Source organism: Hylobates moloch, unplaced genomic scaffold (genome assembly GCF_009828535.3).
Source record: "Hylobates moloch isolate HMO894 unplaced genomic scaffold, HMol_V3 SCAFFOLD_12, whole genome shotgun sequence".
In the NCBI taxonomy this organism is placed as follows: domain Eukaryota; kingdom Metazoa; phylum Chordata; class Mammalia; order Primates; family Hylobatidae; genus Hylobates; species Hylobates moloch.
The window spans coordinates 76,993,575-77,012,631 of record NW_026652287.1 but is presented as its reverse complement, the minus strand read 5'-3'; the positions used below and the strand labels follow the sequence as shown (position 1 = coordinate 77,012,631).

At 38.5% G+C, this 19,057-nt stretch overlaps 1 protein-coding gene across 3 annotated transcripts in view; it reads left to right on the top strand.

Moving 5' to 3' along the window:
* Window positions 1-19,057, top strand: part of E2F7 (E2F transcription factor 7) — a 42,321-nt gene that overhangs the window by 9,885 nt on the left and 13,379 nt on the right. For all 3 annotated transcript variants that reach the window (XM_032170804.2, XM_032170805.2, XM_032170806.2), the window contains 5 exons: window positions 37-312; window positions 5,425-5,593; window positions 9,837-10,127; window positions 11,371-11,529; window positions 12,968-13,102. In XM_032170804.2, the coding sequence (XP_032026695.1) occupies window positions 37-312; window positions 5,425-5,593; window positions 9,837-10,127; window positions 11,371-11,529; window positions 12,968-13,102 (1,030 nt within the window). The remainder of the gene's footprint in view (window positions 1-36; window positions 313-5,424; window positions 5,594-9,836; window positions 10,128-11,370; window positions 11,530-12,967; window positions 13,103-19,057) is intronic.

The following is a 19,057-nucleotide window of genomic DNA, read 5'->3' as shown; positions in this document are numbered from 1 at the left end:
TTCTCATTCTTGCTAAAAGTCTCTTTTTTAAAATAGGAAAATATATTTGTTGATCGATCAAGGATGGCCCCGAAGACTCCAATAAAAAATGAACCAATTGATTTATCAAAGCAAAAAAAATTTACTCCAGAAAGAAATCCCATTACTCCAGTTAAGCTTGTTGACAGACAGCAAGCGGAACCATGGACACCCACAGCTAACCTGAAGATGCTCATTAGTGCTGCCAGCCCAGATATAAGGGACCGGGAGAAGAAAAAGGGACTATTCCGACCCATTGAAAACAAGGACGATGCATTTACAGATTCTCTACAGGTAAACAGACTGTGCTCCTCAGGGATTTTTTAGAACTTAAACAATTTTACTTGATTATTAAAAAGTCATAGAACTGTCAACTTATCAGCTCCTATTGAGCCAAAAGCAGTGGCAAACTGAGTATCTTTTGATTTATAGTAGAATTCTCATTCTATCTTATTTTTCATAATGAATGCTTTCTTTTCTGTATGATACTCCCTGGACCAGGGCTCATTTAAAAAAGATAAATTATTTTAAAGTAATGATATTTAATCATTTTTATTTAATGAAGGAATTTGGATTTTTTTAAATACTGCTGTGAATTTTAATTTTGCCCAGATTTTAGGGATAATATTAATGTAAATATTTTTTAGTTAGGAAATTCTATTATTCTTATATATGTTCAGTTTGTTAGTTTGGGGCTTTATTGAAGTTAAGCCATCTTTAAATTACCTGTTCTGTGGGGAACCAGTGCTGTTGAATAAGCAGCTGTCTATACTTTGTAAAAAAAAAAAAAAAAAAAGTTAATTATTTTCACTTCCCATCAAGCTTTTTCTCAGACTTGCTAAGAAAAGTTTTGCAGATTTCAGTATTATTAGCCATTTTTCTCTTTTTGGCAGATTTTTCAAGCTATAAAAATTGCCAAAATGAAGAAATTGGGAAGAGAGAAAAAAGATGTCTCGAATTACAACTTGAAATTCATAGAACAAAATGAATTTAATCTGTTATATATCTTGCAGTGGTAGATTAGTGGTAGTAGTAAGAGATTCTTTCATGTAACTAAATACAAATCACACAGTAGTTCCTATGTGCTTGAAGCCAGAGGAATTTCACAATTCCTTTTTTTTAAGTCTAGGCTGTTCTTTGGCTTCCTTTCCGTTTTATATTTGATGTGGAACACACAAGGAGCTGGTCTAAGGCCTTAGGTTCAAATCACTAGCTGGGTGAGTGGGGGATATCACTCAGGATCTGTGCATCTCAATTTACTCGCCTGTAAAATGAGGGTTGTGGTACCTGTCCTGATTTTATTGGGGTTCTAAAAACTAAATAAGATTAAATGTGCCTTTTATTGTCAAAGGCATATAAGTATTAGATTTTTTCTAATTTTTTTGACAAAAATATAGCAAAGTGAAAATCAGCCAATGGGAATCGTTAGTGACCTCTTTCACAAGGTAACATTGTTGATCTCTTACTTTGGTAGAACTAGTTGTTTAACACGCCCCTAAAACAATTAAAATTTTGGTTTTCTACCCAAACTTTATAGAGAGATTTTAGCTGATCAGTCACTAGAAATGTTCACCACCTGTAGGAAGTAAATGCCTAAAATTTCGGTGGATTTAAAACAGACTTTCTTTTAAAATTTAGGGCTTTAATATCTTTCAGCAGAGTTTCACAATTTTTGGTATACAGGTGTTATACATCTTTTGTCAGATTTATCTCTAGGTTTCCAAATTTTTTGATGCTATTGCAAATTGTATTTTTTTTTTAGTTTCAATTTCCAGTAGTTTGTTTCTAGTATATACAATTGTAATTGATTTTTTTTGTGTGTGTATTGATCTTGTATCCAGAAAACTTACTATACTGATGCTTTTAATGTCTGATTTATTAGATCAAAGTCAAGTGTTTTCAGTAGTTTTTTTTTTTTCTTTCTAACTTTTAAGTTCAGTGGGTACATGTGCAGGTTTGTTACATGGGTAAATTGCATTTTGCGAGTGTTTGGTGTACAGATAATTTGGTCACCCAGGTAATCAACATAATACCCAATAGGTAGTTTTTCAATCCTCACCCTCCTGTCACCCCTCTACCCTCAAGTAGGCCCTGGTGTCTATTGTTCCCTTTTTACTGTCTTGGGGTACTCAATGTTAAAACAGACTTTTAATACCTTTTTAAAACTAATCTTTATTACCTTTTGATAGACTATTTGATCATCTAAAATACACTTATCCTTTGCAGTACCTTTAACACCATGAATCTACCTCTCAGCCCAAAAACGGGTGCAATGTAATTAATTTACATTTCTCTCCCCAACAGAATAACCACTCTTCTGAATTTGTATTTATAGTCTTAGGGGACTTGCTTTTGTCAATCAACATATATCCTTTAGGTTCATTTGTGTTTTCGCATGTAGCTGTAGTTCTTTCATCGCTATATAACATTCCATTGCATGCTTACACCACAGTTTATTCATTCTCCTGTTTATAGCCATTTGGGTTGTTTGCAGTTTAGGGCTAATACAGACTATGCTATGATATTCATTCTTGTTTATGTCTCTGGTGTACAAATACAAGTTTCCCTTGGGCAGTGGTTCTCAAACGGTCATCTGGGGACCTCAGTGTCCACAGACAGTCTTTCAGAGAGTCAGGAGGTCAAAACTGTTTTCATAATTATACAAAGACCTTTGCCATTTGAACTCTCATTCTCTCCCAAGTGTACACTGAAGTCTTCCAGGAAGTACACAATGTGGATATTGCAACAGACTGACTACAAAAGGCAAGCACAAGAATCAGTTCTCTTCTATTAATCCAGAAACTAAAGAGATTTGAAAAATAATGTATAAAATACCCCTTTCTCACAAAACATTTTAACTGCCTCAATTTTAATTTCTAACATGGTAACTATCAATAGATAACCCACATAAACAAAAAGCCCTGTGGAGTCCTCAGTAATTTTTAAGAACATAAAGGAGTCCTTGGAGCAAAAGGTTTGAGAACTACTGTTTTGGATACATACGTACTAGTAGAGGTGCTAGGTCATTAGATATGCAGATGTTCACAAGATAATGCCAAATTGCTTTCCAAAGCACTATTTGCCTCCCCCCAGAAATATATAAACTTGTAGTCATCCATATCCTCTCTGACACTTGAAATTGTCAAATTTAGTAATTTCTGCTAATCTCATGTCTATACAGTGTGTATCTTTTTGTGATATTCATTTGCTTTTCTTTGATTGCTCATGAGATTAAGCTTCTTTCCACATGTGTACTGGCCACCATGTTTTTTGCTCCTCTGTGAAATGCCTGTTTGTGTTCTTTGCCAATTTTAATTGGGTTTTTTTTGTCATATTGATTTGTAGGAGTTGATTATATAATGATACTAAACCTTTATTATATGTGTTATGTATCTATTCTTTCAGTTCGCTAATTGTCTTTTCCCTTTATGTTATTTCTTCATGGACAAAAGTTCTTAAGTTTAATATAGTTCATTTTTTCCTTTTAAGGGTAATGTTTTTTGTGTCTGAAGAAGCTCTTCCCTATTCCAAGGTTAGAAAAATATTCTCCTTCATTTTCTATTTAAAATTTGCTTTACATGAAATCCTTGATCCATTTGGAATTGCTTTTTGTGTATGGTGTGAGTCAAGATACAACTTTGTTTTTCTATACATATCATCAGTTGGCCCTGCACCATTTTTTCAGGAGGTCTTTCTCTTCCCCCCAGCTGGCAGTGCAACTGCTTTCATATTAAAGTTCCATTTACATGTGTGTCTGTTTCTGAACTCCTCCTGTTCCATTGTCCATCCCTGCCCTAATACCCTATTGTAATAAGCACTGATATCAGGTAAAACGGGACCCTCAACTTATTTTTCTTCAGAGTGTGTGGGCTACCCTGGGCTGTTTGTTCTTCCATGTGTATTTTAGATTGGATTTTATTGAGATTGCATTTAATCTAGAGATTAAGAATTAACCTCTTTAAGATACTGAGTTTTCTTATCTATGAAGACAATATATTTCACTAAATTTTAAGTATTCTTTAAAATCTAAGTTTTAGGATTTTATGCAAATAGATTTTTGCTAGATTTATTTCTAAAATCCTTATCATTTTTGTTGCTTTCGTAAATGACGTCTTTTCAATTTATTTGCTGTTACTGTTGTATAGGAATGCAGCAGATTTTAAAAAACATATTATCTTGTGTTCAACTACCTTGCCAAATTCTAAAACTATTTTTAATGATTTGTCTGAAATTCTTTTGAGTTTTTTTGTGTGAATAGTGACATCTTCTGCAGAAGGAAAGTGGCTGATTCCTTTCCAGTCCCTGTGCCTCAGTTTCTTTTTCTTGTCCTCATGCATTGACTAGGGTCTTCAATATGATATAGAAGAGAAAGTGATAATGGGCATCCGTATTGTTTCCTGACTTTAAGGGAACACGTCCAAGGTTTTACAAATAGATGTTTGCTGTTGTGTTTTCATGAATACCCTTCATTGAAGACGTTCTCTGTTATTCCTAGTTTTTTTTATTTTTTTTTATTATACTTTAAGTTCTAGGGTACATGTGCACAACGCGCAGGTTTGTTACATATGTATACATGTCCCATGTTGGTGTGCTGCACCCATTAACTCGTCATTTACATTAGGTATATCTCCTAATGCTGTCCCTCCCCCCTCCCCCCACCCCACGACAGGCCCCGATATGTTATTCCTAGTTTTTTAAAGGTGTTTTTGAAAATCGTGAATGACTGTTAAATTTATCAAATGCTTTTTCTGAATCTGTAGAAATAATTATATGACTTTTCTTTTGAATCTGTTCGTCGAAAAGCCTTTTACTTTCTTGGTGCTTGAATGGAGCCCCTTTCAAATGTGGGTTGAGGAGACAGGATGCTAGTTTAATGTGTTTACAAATAAAAGGATAAGGAAGAATATGATTGGACTGCGTTCATTCACTTTCATCAACCTTTGGTCGATTGTAAAATATAAAACAGTTTGGTGACAGAATGCAGGCCAGTGCGTCTGAAACTTCCATGTCATTAGAAATCACCTAGAATCTTATGAAAAGGCAGATTCTGATACAGCTGATGCCTGAGCTTCTACATCTCACAAGCCCTTAGTGATGCTGATTCCACAGGCCTAGTGAGCGCACTAGTAGCTAGACTGTAGCAACCTGTAAATGACTCTCATTTTTCATTTGTCAAACTTTTGACTAATAGACTCAGCCTCAAATTATAAAGGAGAAAACAAATCAGTCCAGAGAAGACAATAGATAAAACATTCAGGGAATTAGATTAGGAAATGTATTTTAACTAGAATCTAGGATGGTATGGATTGAGATGTCCCCCCAGTTTGCCAACACTGGCCATTGCCATTTCTCCATTAGGATGTTAACTGTGACATCTTCCCCCTCCCTTCTATCTGCCCTCTGTAGCTTGATGTTGTTGGGGACAGTGCTGTGGACGAATTTGAAAAGCAAAGGCCAAGCAGAAAACAGAAAAGTTTAGGACTGCTGTGCCAGAAGTTTCTAGCTCGCTATCCAAGTTATCCCTTGTCAACTGAGAAAACTACCATCTCCCTAGATGAAGTTGCTGTCAGTCTTGGTATGTATCATCAGAATACCTGGAGGCCTGTCTCCAGTTACAGTGGGAAACTGGTTTCCTTGGGCAGGCCGAAGGCTTGAGGGAGAGTGGGCCCCTCAATTGGGTGAAGACATAGGAACAGGCAGAGCTTCCTTTGTCATCGTCAAATTTGTTTTCATTATACATGGAATTTCAGGGAGCCTTTTAGACCTGAGGACCAAATGAGAATGCAGTCTTTTTTAACCTTAAAAAATAGTTTTATAATGAGTAATATTTTTATAATAGAGTTACATTACAAATTAGTATCTCATATTTTAAATTCATCTTGCTTCAGACAGATGCAAAACTATTTAGAAATAGCCTGCTTTTTATTTTTAATAATGATTCCAGGAGTTCAGAACTGGTGTTATTTCAACTTTGTAAAGCAAGATTTGAGAGCAAGAGCATTATGTTTAAAGCCCTGTACAATGATTGGCACACCAAGTGGGTCAAATTAGAAAAAGGTCATTTGGACATAACTCAAACAACTAAACCTTATAACAAAGAAGAATCCGTGTGTTCACGTGCATGAGTGTATGATGTGAGATGGGTGGGTGTGTGTGCTGGAAGTATGTATACACCTGCTTCAGAATAGAGACCCCTAGTGGACATTGCAGTTAGTTCCAGAGTGAACATATTGTTGACACTCGTTAAATAAGCAGAAATCACAATGACATGAAGGTGTCAGGGTGTCCCCTTAAAAATAGGAAGGTGTTACATACACACAAAAAAGAAAAAGTTCTGAAGAAATCAGCTAAATAAGTAAATGATAGATTATAATTTTTAGTTTGTTTCTTAGTTCTATTTCTTCCATATCCTAGAGAAATGTGCCCAAGTAGAGGAAGGTCAACTTGAATTATTCAAGCTGAAAGCTAAACAGATTTTGGTTGTTGGAAACTGAGAAGAAGAGACAGTGCGTTATGATAAGAAGACCATGGGCTGGGCTTTGGGTCACATAGGGCTGGATTTGAAGCCCAGCTCTCTAATTTACAGGCTGTAAGAGCTTTAAAAAGTGAATTAATCATTTTTTTGGTCTATAACTTAGAGACTGCAGCACCTACCTTGCAGAGACATAGCAAAGTTAGGGATAATGTCAGTAACATGCCAACGTCAATGGCTGGCATGGAGAGCTCTTATTATGTGGAACAGTTTCTAGTCAGCCCTCACTAGAATGTTGATACCCTAGCTGTCCTGTCCATCTCTATAGGAAGAGGAAGTAGAATGCTATGGGTTGGGGGCCGATTTGGAGCCCAGAAGTATAATATAGTATTCTAGGATTGGGGGCAATTAATCAAGAAAGGGAAAGTGACCCAACTGAACATCAAAAAATTGGGTCCCCTTGCTGGCCCTGGGTGTATCAGTTGCATTCACATGGCATTTCTAATGGGAGGGTGTATGGAATGTTACACTCCCTCAACAAGATGTGTTACTATATGAAAACAGACTAGAATAAAGAAGCAGGCAGTTTTAGGCAAGGGACTGCTGACTGCTCCTGCCAGCATCTTCCAGTAGGCATGGTGAAAATCCAGTTGAGGGCTTTTGGGTCCAGGGTCCTAGAAAGTAGTATTACAGTAATGAAGGTAAAATGAAAGATCATCTGATATCCTTTTCATTGGGGTTCATGAAGCCTACTTCTTCCATGTACCCAACTTCCATTGAGGAGCCTTGCACCGGTGTCACTGCAGAAGACAATGGATTAGATGTTGGAGGGCTGTGTTACATCCCAGGGAGAACAGAAAAGTGGACTCCTACTTTTGTGTGGCAGCAGATCGTTGTGCACATTCCCATGTTATGGCTGCCTGGAGCAGAACTCCAGAGATTTTTCCACAGCTTCCCAATACCTCCTGATCACCCAGACCTGCCAAACAAGCATGCCATCTTTTCATGTGACATCATAAAATGGCATCCCTTGCTGGAAGCTATCTCACTGATGACTATCTTTTGGGGTTGAGTCTGAAGTCTGTGCTACATCCCAGGTTACAGACTGCAGGACTGTATTTAACTAAGGATATGCAAATTGCATTGTTTTCCAGATTCCAGTGCCATGTAGATTTGACATTGGATATCATGGGTAACAGTTTACAGAACTGGAAGTGACTTAATAGCACAGCCTAGGAAACTATTTTTCTGGGCTGAGAATTCTTAGTAAGTCCCGTCAGCAACTAAGGGAAGCATAGCAAAAATTAGTAAATCCTTGACCATATAACTAATGCCATGATTGGGATTAATAGAATGACCTCAATACAAAAGAAAAAGAAGACTGAATGCAGGGAACACCGTTCTGACAGAGCAAGCCCCCAGAGTAACCTACGGGTCTTGAGACCTGTGAAATGGGTCTTTTAGTGCACCAGCGAGTGGATGGGTAAACTCAGTTCAGATGAAAGAGGTAAGGGATTGTGCAGACAGGCAGCTGTCATGTTGGTTTTCACCAAAAGCACCTACTAAACACTCACTGTGCGACCTGAGAATCCTACTGAGAATCTCCAGGTGGTCAGAAACTTATTTTGTTTTCCCTTCTTGGGATGTCTAGCCACTAGATGGAGGCTTAACAGCTTGCTGTCAGATATCAACTAGCAAAACAGCCGGGCGTATGGCTGGCGCTGGGGTGTCAGTTGCGGTCACATGACATTTCTAATGGGAAGGTTTATAGAATGCTATGCTCTAAACAAGATGTGTTAATACATGAAAACAGACCGGAATAAAGAAGCAGGCAGTTCTGGACAAGGGGCTGCTGCCTGCTCCTGCCAGCACCTTCCGGCAGGCATCTGGCACCAAAGCCTGAGCTTGTGAGGGTAACAAGCCTTTCAGGGTCATGAGCTGAAATGTTCTGATTTACTATGAAATGCCTCTTCATGCATGTGGTAGAACTTCCTCTCAGCTCTGGAGTTCTCATTGTAATTTGGTATATTTCTCATATTAAATTTTTGAAGGGCCAACAGCTATATTCAGAGTCTGCCCTGATTATATAACAGCTCCTGGCAAGTGAAATGAAAGAAGGCATCTTTGTAGCTGGACTGGTTTTCTGCAAGATGCCTAGAGGCTTTTGCTATGTGCCCAGGGGCCTATTGGATAACAGAATGAGTCACAGACGTGAGATTTTTAAAATCTGTTTCTACTATGACCCTTATGCTAGCAGGGATTTTAGGTATAACCAATGTCATGCCAAAAGGAATGACAAAAGTATGTATTTAAAATTAACACCTACTGGGGACTCTACAGTTACAGTTACATTTCATCCTCATTATTATATAAGACAAATACGAAGGCACAAAAAGGTTAAGTAACTTCCCAAGATCACTGAGCTAGTAAGGGATATATCAGGGATGCAAATGTAGGCAGTCTGACCCAAGAGCCCTCCACCCTTAACCACTATAAGTATTTTTGCTAGGTTTAATGGACAGTTTATAATCCTAGCTGCCTTGGGAGTGTTGGGAAAGTGAGTAGTGAGCTGCCGAGCTTCGTGGTCAGCTTGTACTGGAGTCTCTGTGTTTCACTTTTGGGCTGTTTGCCGGGTTATGGTGAATGAGAACACAGAGAATTGTCAATAGCCATGATGAACAAAAGGAGACTCCCATGTTGTTCCAACCCCAGCTCTGGCTTCCTTCAGCAATATGAGAAGGGTATTCAAGCCCTTGACACCTGCATTTCCAGTTCAAAATAGAAAACATAATATTTGCATCCATTTTCCTTACTGGTCCATTGAGAGCGTTATCAAGGTAATTTTTTTATATCATTGGAACTTCATGAAAGGATAGATAGTATTGTCTAATAGGGAAGTGTCAGTTATTGGACACAGTTGATTTTGTAGTCTGCATAATTAGGAACACAAGTCACAGTCAACCATCCATTCATCAAGTGTCCATTAGGCACACTGTTACATGTATTGCTCAGGCCACCAATTTCAGCGTGCTGAAATGTTTGTGTGGTTTGCCTAATGGGTCTAAAGAGCAGTTGCTATACTGTTTGTCAGACAGATGGAAATGTCACCATCTCTAGATAGATGTTTTATCTTAGATTTTTTTAAGGGTTGGATCTGAAGAAGGAAAAAGAAAAATAATTTCTACTGCTTGCATCCTTACAGGTTGAATTTCTTGAGCATCCACGCAGTGGGCATTATATTGGGGATCAGACAAAGTAGTTCACAGACATAGTCCAGGCCCTCAAGGAACTTCTCTTCAAAAATGTTTGTCTGCATGATGTCCATCGGCCTCTGTTTTTCAAACAGGTGTGGAAAGGAGACGCATCTATGACATTGTAAATGTTCTGGAGTCGCTGCATCTGGTCAGCCGGGTGGCTAAGAATCAGTATGGCTGGCATGGACGGCACAGCCTGCCAAAAACCCTGAAGAACCTCCAGAGACTAGGAGAGGAGCAGAAATATGAAGAGCAAATGGCCTGCCTCCAACAGAAAGAGCTGGACCTGATAGATTATAAATTTGGAGAACGTAAAAAAGATGGCGATCCAGATTCCCAGGAACAACAGTTATTGGATTTCTCTGAACCCGACTGTCCCTCTTGTGAGTCCATTATAACTTTATGAGTAATGGCAGAGAAAGAGCAAGTGATGGTCTCTTCTGCAGAGATTCACTGCTCAGATGGGAAGTGCCGGGTTGACAACCCTGGAGGGAGATGTCCTCTTATTCTCTTCACTGAAGAAAGAGAAGCAGATGGCTCCCCAACTGGACTGCCCACTTGACCTCATTCAAATAAACCTGGCTCATGGCAGTTCACTCAAGTTTGGCCTGTTGGGAGAATAGATCACTAGCATTACTCCCATTTTTAGATTGGCAGCCCCATGCTGGTTCTTTTTGTGCAACTATAAGATTTACTTTGAAAAAGTTATATTTTCAAAGAATTTTATCTAATTATATACTGGAGTAGACTTAGACTACTTAGAAAAGAACTCCATTCGCAGAAAATGTTGATAAGAAAGACAACCACTGCTTTCATTTGGTGCAGAATTTTTATTTACATCGGTATCGTTCTTCCTTCCCAATTCATATTTAGCCTCTTCTTGTTTTAGCCATTGATCTTCATCCCTGTTGCTAAGATGACAAAGTACAAGTATCACATCTCACTTGCAAATATAAGAAATGGAAAGAAAGGTGGGCCTGGTTTTCATTAGAGTTACTGCCTCATGCCTTTTAGTTCCACCCCATGAGCCAGTACTTATCTTAATAACCAGAGAAGACAGCCATCTGTTGGGGATGGTTTGCCTGCCATCCACAGGAGCACATATCTAATCTGTCTCTTGTTTATATATAGTTCATTTATTCACATATTTCTGAAAAGAAGTGGAAGAGGCGGGCATCTTCTATGTTTAGAGTATAGTCTAGATATTGTGGGCACAGAGAAATAAAAATGGAGTTTTTGCCTTTGAGAGGAGAGTTGAGGTTCTGAAAACAATTCTGTATTCCCACCCTATCTTTTTATCCTTCTACATTAATCTTTCCAAGAAGTTGCTTCAGGAAAACTACCGTATGGATTCTATTATAGGAAGTATAAGTATAAAGCATTGAGTGGTTTAAAATATGCATCTCAGAGTTTATGCCTACTGTAGAGTAATTTTATGAGCCACAAGAAAGTCTGCCTCATTTCTTCCTGAGCTGACTTCCGTGATGTGTATCCAGTAAGCTTCTGCCAATGACAAGGGTGATCTTTCCATCTGCTGATAGGACTAGATCATTTTGGCAAGCTGCAAGTATAGTCTTTCTTGTAGAAAATCATATGCTTTGATGCTTTTGTTTCATTCCTGTGTAGCATCTGCAAACAGTAGAAAAGACAAGTCTCTGAGAATTATGAGCCAGAAGTTTGTCATGCTGTTCCTCGTCTCCAAAACCAAGATTGTCACTCTGGATGTGGCTGCCAAAATACTGATAGAAGAAAGCCAAGATGCCCCCGACCATAGTAAATTTAAAAGTAAGAATCTTCACCTACATCAACTTACTAGCACAAAAAGGGTGGGATTTCATGTGTTGATATTTTCTGCTTCCAAGATTAAAAAAATATATATTGTTTTTGACATACGTACTCCTTTCCTGCATTCATCAAGGTTTTTGGTGCTGTGAGAGGTAAGGTAGTCACCTACTAGAATTCAGCTTAGAGTCCTGTCAGCGCTTTTTCCAAGGTGGTTTCAGTAGAGTGAAAAACAGAACACTATCCTGAGAACTCCGGTCAGGGAGGGTGTGAATTATTTTGCATTTCTCTTTAGTATTGCTGCATCCAAGACAGAATGTCTGAGTTTTCTTTCCCCTTTTTTCCCCACCCCCTGCATACTCTTCTGAAGGGTGGAGATGAAAATTGTCCACAGGTAAGAACCAGAAGAATGGCCAGGGTAAGGGTGGTGGGACATGGACAAGGAGAGAGTTTCCAAGCATCACACCCAGTGCATCCTCCTTTTCTGTCCAGCTTGGATACTGAGCCAAATGCCCTGGGCTGCTGGTCGCCTGTAAGCCCCAGGAAACCATGAGCTGCAACACTCTAGCTATTTTTTGTTTCCAGCTGAAATTACAGTCACCCTGTGGGTGAAATGGCTAGATAAAATCAGGATTGGGAAGAAGAAAGCTGCATCCAGGGTGAATGCTTCCTATTTCTGGATGATAATTCAAACTCCTTTGCTTGATCTTAACACTGAGGTCAAGTGGGTTTCCTACCCGTAAATCAATTTCTTGAATAGAAAATACTTTGTGGTCATTATCCTGCCTGTTTTATGTGCTACCACCCCTTCTGAGTATTTCCTATACTTTGTACATATTTAAGTGTTTCTCCCAAAGCCACTTAAGATTCAGGCGAGTTCCATCCAACTCCTTCTCACTGGGTGGCTAGAATGCTACAATTTCAGGTGAGGAGCTGCCTGTCTTTAGTACAGTTGTACTGTTGACCTTGAGCATCCTGTGTGCCCAGGAGTGCAGCCTGGCAAGAAGATCTGGGGAATCTTTGTCATTTTCACAGACCAGCTGCCTGGTGGAGCTGGCGCCACAGTCTCCTGCTGGGAGAAACTCAGGGCATGCTTTTGACGTGCCATGTCAGAATTACATTTACTAAGCCTTTAATTACAGCCCGTTCCCTCCCTTGGTGTTTTTGCAATCACAGTGCTCCCTGTGTGTCGCCAGGTGCCTCTTGTAAAAGGTGTGAAGTTGTGGAAATGGAAGGACACACTGACCTTCCCTTAGCCTTCAGACACTGCAGGTACATAAATCCTGGGTGATTTCATGACAGAGCCACTGGTCTCCTCATCCCAACCTGCTGCTTTCCACCCGAGGTTTATATAGCAGTGGAGAAAAGTTACCTGTCACATAAACTAAACTGTCATAGTGTCACAGGCAGCGTGATCATAATCGTGTTTTATATCTTCAAGCAAAGGTACGACGCCTCTATGACATAGCCAATGTTCTGACCAGCTTGGCTCTGATAAAGAAAGTGCATGTAACAGAAGAGCGAGGCCGTAAACCAGCCTTCAAGTGGATCGGGCCTGTGGACTTCAGCTCAAGTGGTAAGGTGGCGTGGTTTTGCTAGCAGGCAGTTTCATTTAGAATTCTCAGTTCCTTTTCCAAGTCTCACAACTACTACACAGTGAGACTGATCTTTTCCCATGTCACATACAAAATAGACTAGTGACTCCACTCTTAGAACAGTTAACATTAGCCTACAAATTGTGCGTGCTGGTTTGCCCACACACGGTAGGAAAGGAAATACTGAGTGTTTATAATGTGTGAGTTTCTGTAACTACTAATTTGCAGCTCTTTGGCTGTTTAAATTTTGTTCTGAAGCTTTTTCCTGAAAGTTTGGGACCGAGAATTAAAAATGACATCTCTTTTGAACTCTAGTTGTTGCTACATTAGCAGAATAAAACGTGGTTTCTCTTTGAAATTCTACATAATGTAAAAATTATGAGTAAAATTATGAGTAAAAATCACATCAATTACCATCACAAAACTAATATGTGGTTAAGATTGCATCTAAATATAGTATGGATGTAATGGACTTTTTTATTTAAAAGGTTATAAATATCATAATTTTACAAAACTGGAGTCAAAGAGGATATTATCTTCTACTTATTTCATGGGTAATATATGAGCAATCAGGGACTCGATCCAACTGCACCAGCTATTTTACATACAGCTGTACTGCCTGGGAAAAAGCCATTAAAGTCATTTTTAAATTACCCTTCCAATTTTGGTGTTAGTGGTATAAATGTGAGCCACTTAACCCAGGCTTGTAAATATATAGCTCTCCACCTCACTTATAGCACATTATTCACTTAGGATCTAGATGAAACCACTTAAAATCAAGTATAACAAATTCAACCCAGTGCGTACACACTGAGTGTGGACAACCCAGTGCGTACACACTGAGTGTGGACAACCCAGTGCGTACACACTGAGTGTGGACTGTGTGCCAATGACTATCTTAAGGGCCCTGAGAGATTGAAGATGTGGGTGACACAGTCCGTACCTGCATGAAGCATACAACTTTGCCATTTTCTCCTTTCTGCCTCTGGTTTCTCCCGTTCTTTTCACCTGTGAAGCCCTCTTCTTTTTAACATGAAAATATTCTCAACCTTCAAGATCTGGCTCAAATGTCAACTCCTCTATGAAGTTTTCCTGATAGCCCAGAGCAGAGTGTCTCATCTGAACAACTGCAATTGAGTATTGTGCTGTTTGTGCTGGGTGAGGTAGATAAGGTGGTGTCGTCCCTGCCCTACACATTTGAGACCAGACGTTATCTTTATTCATCCTTGATTACCCCATAGTATCCAGAACAGTGCCTTACTCACTTTAGTTGGTTAATGAGCTTCTGTAATTAGGCATATAGTTAGCATACATTTGAAAGGAGAGCAATTATGTGCTAGACGGAGTGGTACTGGCTGTGTAGGCATTCAGAGAGGATACAGATTAAGTGCTGATGGGCTGTTAGGTTTTGGAGGGATGAAGAGAACATGGGATAGAAAATAATGAGATACAATGTGATCTGTGGGGACTGCATTTTTGGAAGGCCTCAAAAATTGAGGCAAGAAATTTGGATTAGATGTGATGGACAGAATTAACCAAGAGTCTTCGGACAATGATTAAAAGAGAGAAAGGACTCAAAGGTGGTCGTACCATTGAAGAAAATAAGATAGCTGGGCTGGGCACAGTGGCTCACACCTGTAATCCCAGCACTTTGGGAGGCCAAGGCAGGCAGATCACCTGAGGTCAGGAGTTCGAGACCAGCCTGACCAATATGATGAAACCCCGTCTCTACTAAAAATACAAAAATTAGCCAGGCATGGTGGCAGGCACCTGTAATCCCAGCTACTCAGGAGACTGAGACAGGAGAATCGCTTGAACCCGGGAGGCGGAGGTTGCAGTGAGCCAAGATCGCGCCATTGCACTCCAGCTTGGGCAACAAGAGCGAAACTCTGTCTCAAAAAAAAAGAAAGTAAGATAGCTGGAAGATGAGCAGCTGTTGAGAAGTGGAGGAGTTCACGTATTTGCACGGAGGGACAGAACTGGGAGAACTCTGATTTCACATGAGAGAAAGACTTTGGAGGCAAGTCAGGAACATTAAATTGAACGTATTTTCTCTGCCCTCCAGAAACCTGATCTTTCTGTATTCCCTAGTTTCATTGCTGATAACATCAAGTTTCCTTTGATTCCTTGAGCCAGTCTTCTTCACCCCTTGGCTAGCAATTTCTCACAGACTGCATAAATGTCTTTCTCCTCTTCTTTCCTACCAGCATGGTACAGTGTATTACGAATAGTGTTTTCTTTTTAACAGCTTTATCGAGGTATCATTGATATGCAATAAATGGCAGGAAGTTAAAGTTACAACTCGATAAGTTTTTCATATGTATGTACCTGTGAAATCATCAAGATAATGAACATATCCATTACCTTCAAAAGCCTCCTCCTGCCCCCTTTGTAATTCCTCCCTCCTGGTCCCCACTCCCATCCCCAGGCAACCACTGACCTGCTTTCTGTCATTCTGAGTTTGTATTTTCTATAATTTTTTGGTAAGTGAATCATGTATGATTGATCTTCATTATTCACAGATTTCATATTTGCAAATCTGTCTACTTACTGAAATGTACTTGTAACTCCAAAGTCGGTACTCAGGGTGTTTCCACAGTCAGTTGTGGTCATGCGCAGCTTGGTGAAGAATTTGGGTCTCCCAATGCACTTGTTCCCAGATGAATCACTCAGTACTCTGCCTTCTTGTTCCAGCTCTCATACCATAAGCCAGCATTCTGTTTGCAGTCTTTTTAGTGCCACTTTTCACATTTTTGTGCTTTTTGGCTCGCAAATATTGCTGTCTAGTGTTTCTTAGCACAAGAAAGCTGCATTGTGCCTTATGGAGAATATACATGTGTTAGATAAGCTTTGATCAGGCATGAGTTATAGTACTGTTGGCCAAGTTCAATGTTAATAAATCAACAACAAATCTTAAACAAGGTTTCTTTAAAAAGAAACACACCCAGCACTTTGGGAGGCCGAGGCGGGCAGATCACGAGGTCAGGAGATCGAGACCACGGTGAAACCCCGTCTCTACTAAAAATACAAAAAATTAGCCAGGCGTGGCGGGGGGCGCCTGTAGTCCCAGCTACTCGGAGAGGCTGAGGCAGGAGAATGGCGTGAACCCGGGAGGCGGAGCTTGCAGTGAGCCGAGATTGCACCACTGCACTCCAGCCTGGGCGACAGAGTGAGACTCCGTCTCAAAACAAAAAAAGAAACACACATAAACAAAGGTCATATATTGATCAGCTTATGAAAATATTGTAACCAGAGGCTCACAGGAACCTAACCCTTTATGTCCCCTAGAAGCAATGGGTCAGTATTTGCTAATTCAGCATTCACAGTGACTTTATAGAACATAACTACTGTGAATAATGAGAACCAACTATAACCTGTACTCTTTTGGTCAGGCTCCTTTCACTCAGCATAATTATTTTGAGATTTATACATATTATAGCTTGTTTCAGTAATTTATTTTTATTACTGAACAGGCTATTATAAATAAAGCTCCTGTGATTATTTATGTACATGTCTTTGTATGGGCATATGTTTTCATTTCTCTTGGGTAAATACCTAGGAATGGAAAGGCTGCATCGTATGGTAGGTGGATGTTTGAAATTTTTGAGAAACTTCCAAACTGTTTTCCAAAGCAGTTATAACATTTTACATTCCTACCAACAGTATATGAGAGTTCTAGTTCAACCATATCTTGCCAAAACTTGATATAGTCAGTCTTTTTAATTTTAGCCATCCTAATAGGTGTGTAGTGGTATCTCATTTTGGTTTTAATTTGCATTTCTCTAGTGATTAATGATGTTAAACATCTGTTTTGCCATCTGTTTATCTTCCTTGGTGAAGTGTGTGCTCAGTTCTTTTGCCCATTTGTTGCTATTGGGTTGTTTGCTTTCTTATAACTGAATTGTGAGATTTGTATATACATTCTGCATACAAGTCTTTTTATCAGATACATGATTTCCAAATATTTCCTCTCCATCTGTGGCTTTGTCTTTTCATTTTCTTAACAGTGTCTTTTGAAAATCAGAAGATCTTAATCTTCAGGAAGTCCACTAATGTATTAATTTTTATTAATTTTTTCTTTAGTGGGTCATGCTTTCAGTTTTTATCTAAGAAATCTTTGTCTAACACAAGATCACACGTAGTATGAGGTATGGATCAATGGGGTGCTTTTCTGAGGGGATGGGAGGTTGCATATGGATATCCAGTTGTACCAGCACCATTTGTTGAAAATATTATCTTTCTCTACTAAATTTCCTTTGTGCTTTTATTAAAAATAAATTGACCACATATATGTATGGTAATGTTTCTGGACTCTCCAAACTGCTGCATTGATCTGTTTGTCTAGTTGGTGTCATGCTAATACTGGCCTCTTAAAACAAGTTGGGAAGTAGTTACTCCTCTTCAGTTTTCTGGAAGAATTTGTGTAGAATTGTTACTATTTTTTCCTTATATGTTTGGAAGAATTTATCAGTGAGGAATTGATAAATAAAGAATTTTTCAGTGAAGCCATTTGGGTCTCATTTTTCTCACATAGAAGGTTTTTAACTACATATTACAACTTTTTAATAGCTATAGAGCTATTCAGATTATCTCTTTATAGCTCCTTTGAGTTCAATTTGTTCTTATTCTAGTTTCTCAAGGTGGAAGCTGAAATCATTAATTTGAGACCTTTCTTCTCTTCCAATAAGCATTTAGTACTATAAATTTTCCCCTCAGTACTGCTTTAGCTGTATCTAACAAATGCCGATATGTGTTTTCATTGTCTTCCAATTCAAAATACTTTCTATTTTCCCTTTTGATGTCTTCTTTGGCCCACAAATTATTTAGACATGTAACATATAGTTTCTAAATATTCTGGGATTTTCCAGATACCTTTCTCTTATGGATTTTTAATTTCATTTAATGTAACCAGAGGATATACTTTGTATAACTTGAATCTTTTAAATTTATTGAGACTTGTTTTATGGTACAGATACAGTCCATCTTGGTAAATATACGCAAATATACAGAGTATACTGTTGTTTGGTGGAATGTTCTATAAATGTCCAGTTCTTTTATATTCTTACTGATTTTATGTTTACTTGTTCTAGCAATTATTAATAGATGGATATTGAAATCTTTGATTATAGTTGCAGATTTGTCTGTTTCTTCTTGCAGTTCTTTAAAGTTTTGTGGAATGGATTTTGAAGCTCTATCATGAACTCTGTCTGCATAAATATTTAGGATCACTGTCTTCTTGATGAACTGACCCTTTTAACATTATAAAATGACCCTCTTTATTCCTGGAGATAATTCTTTGCTCTGAAATCTACTTTGTCTCATAGTGATATAGTCACTTCAGCTTTCTTTTTATTAGTTAGCATAATACATATTGTTTATCATTTTATTTAAATAATTTCTCTAATATGAGTGTCTGGTGGGCAGTATATAGTTGAATTTTTTTTAATCTAATCTGACAATTTATGCTTTTCCATTGGGTTATTTAATGACCATTTATACTTAATGTGATTCTTGATCTACTTGGATTTTAATCTGTCATCTTGCTATTTGTGTTCTATTTGTCCCATTTACTTGTTTCTTTTTCCTCTTTTTCTTTCTTTTGGATTTATTAAGTATTTTTTATGCTTCCATTTTATCTCCTTTGTTGGTTTCTTGGCTATAATTCTTTGTTGTGTTATGTTAATGGTTCCTTTAGGGTTTATAGTATACAGTTTTAATTTGTCCCAGTCTACTTTCAAGTGATAGTATATTCTTGTATAAGAATCTTAAAATAACTTGCTTTCATTTCCCCCTGCCTGGCCTTTGTGCCACTGTTGTCAAACATTTTACTGCTATATATGTTACAAACCCCATAGTGTGTTACTGGGGTTTTTTTGTTTTTTTTTGGTAGAGACAGGGTTTCACTACGTTGCCCAGGCTGGTCTCGAACTCCTGAG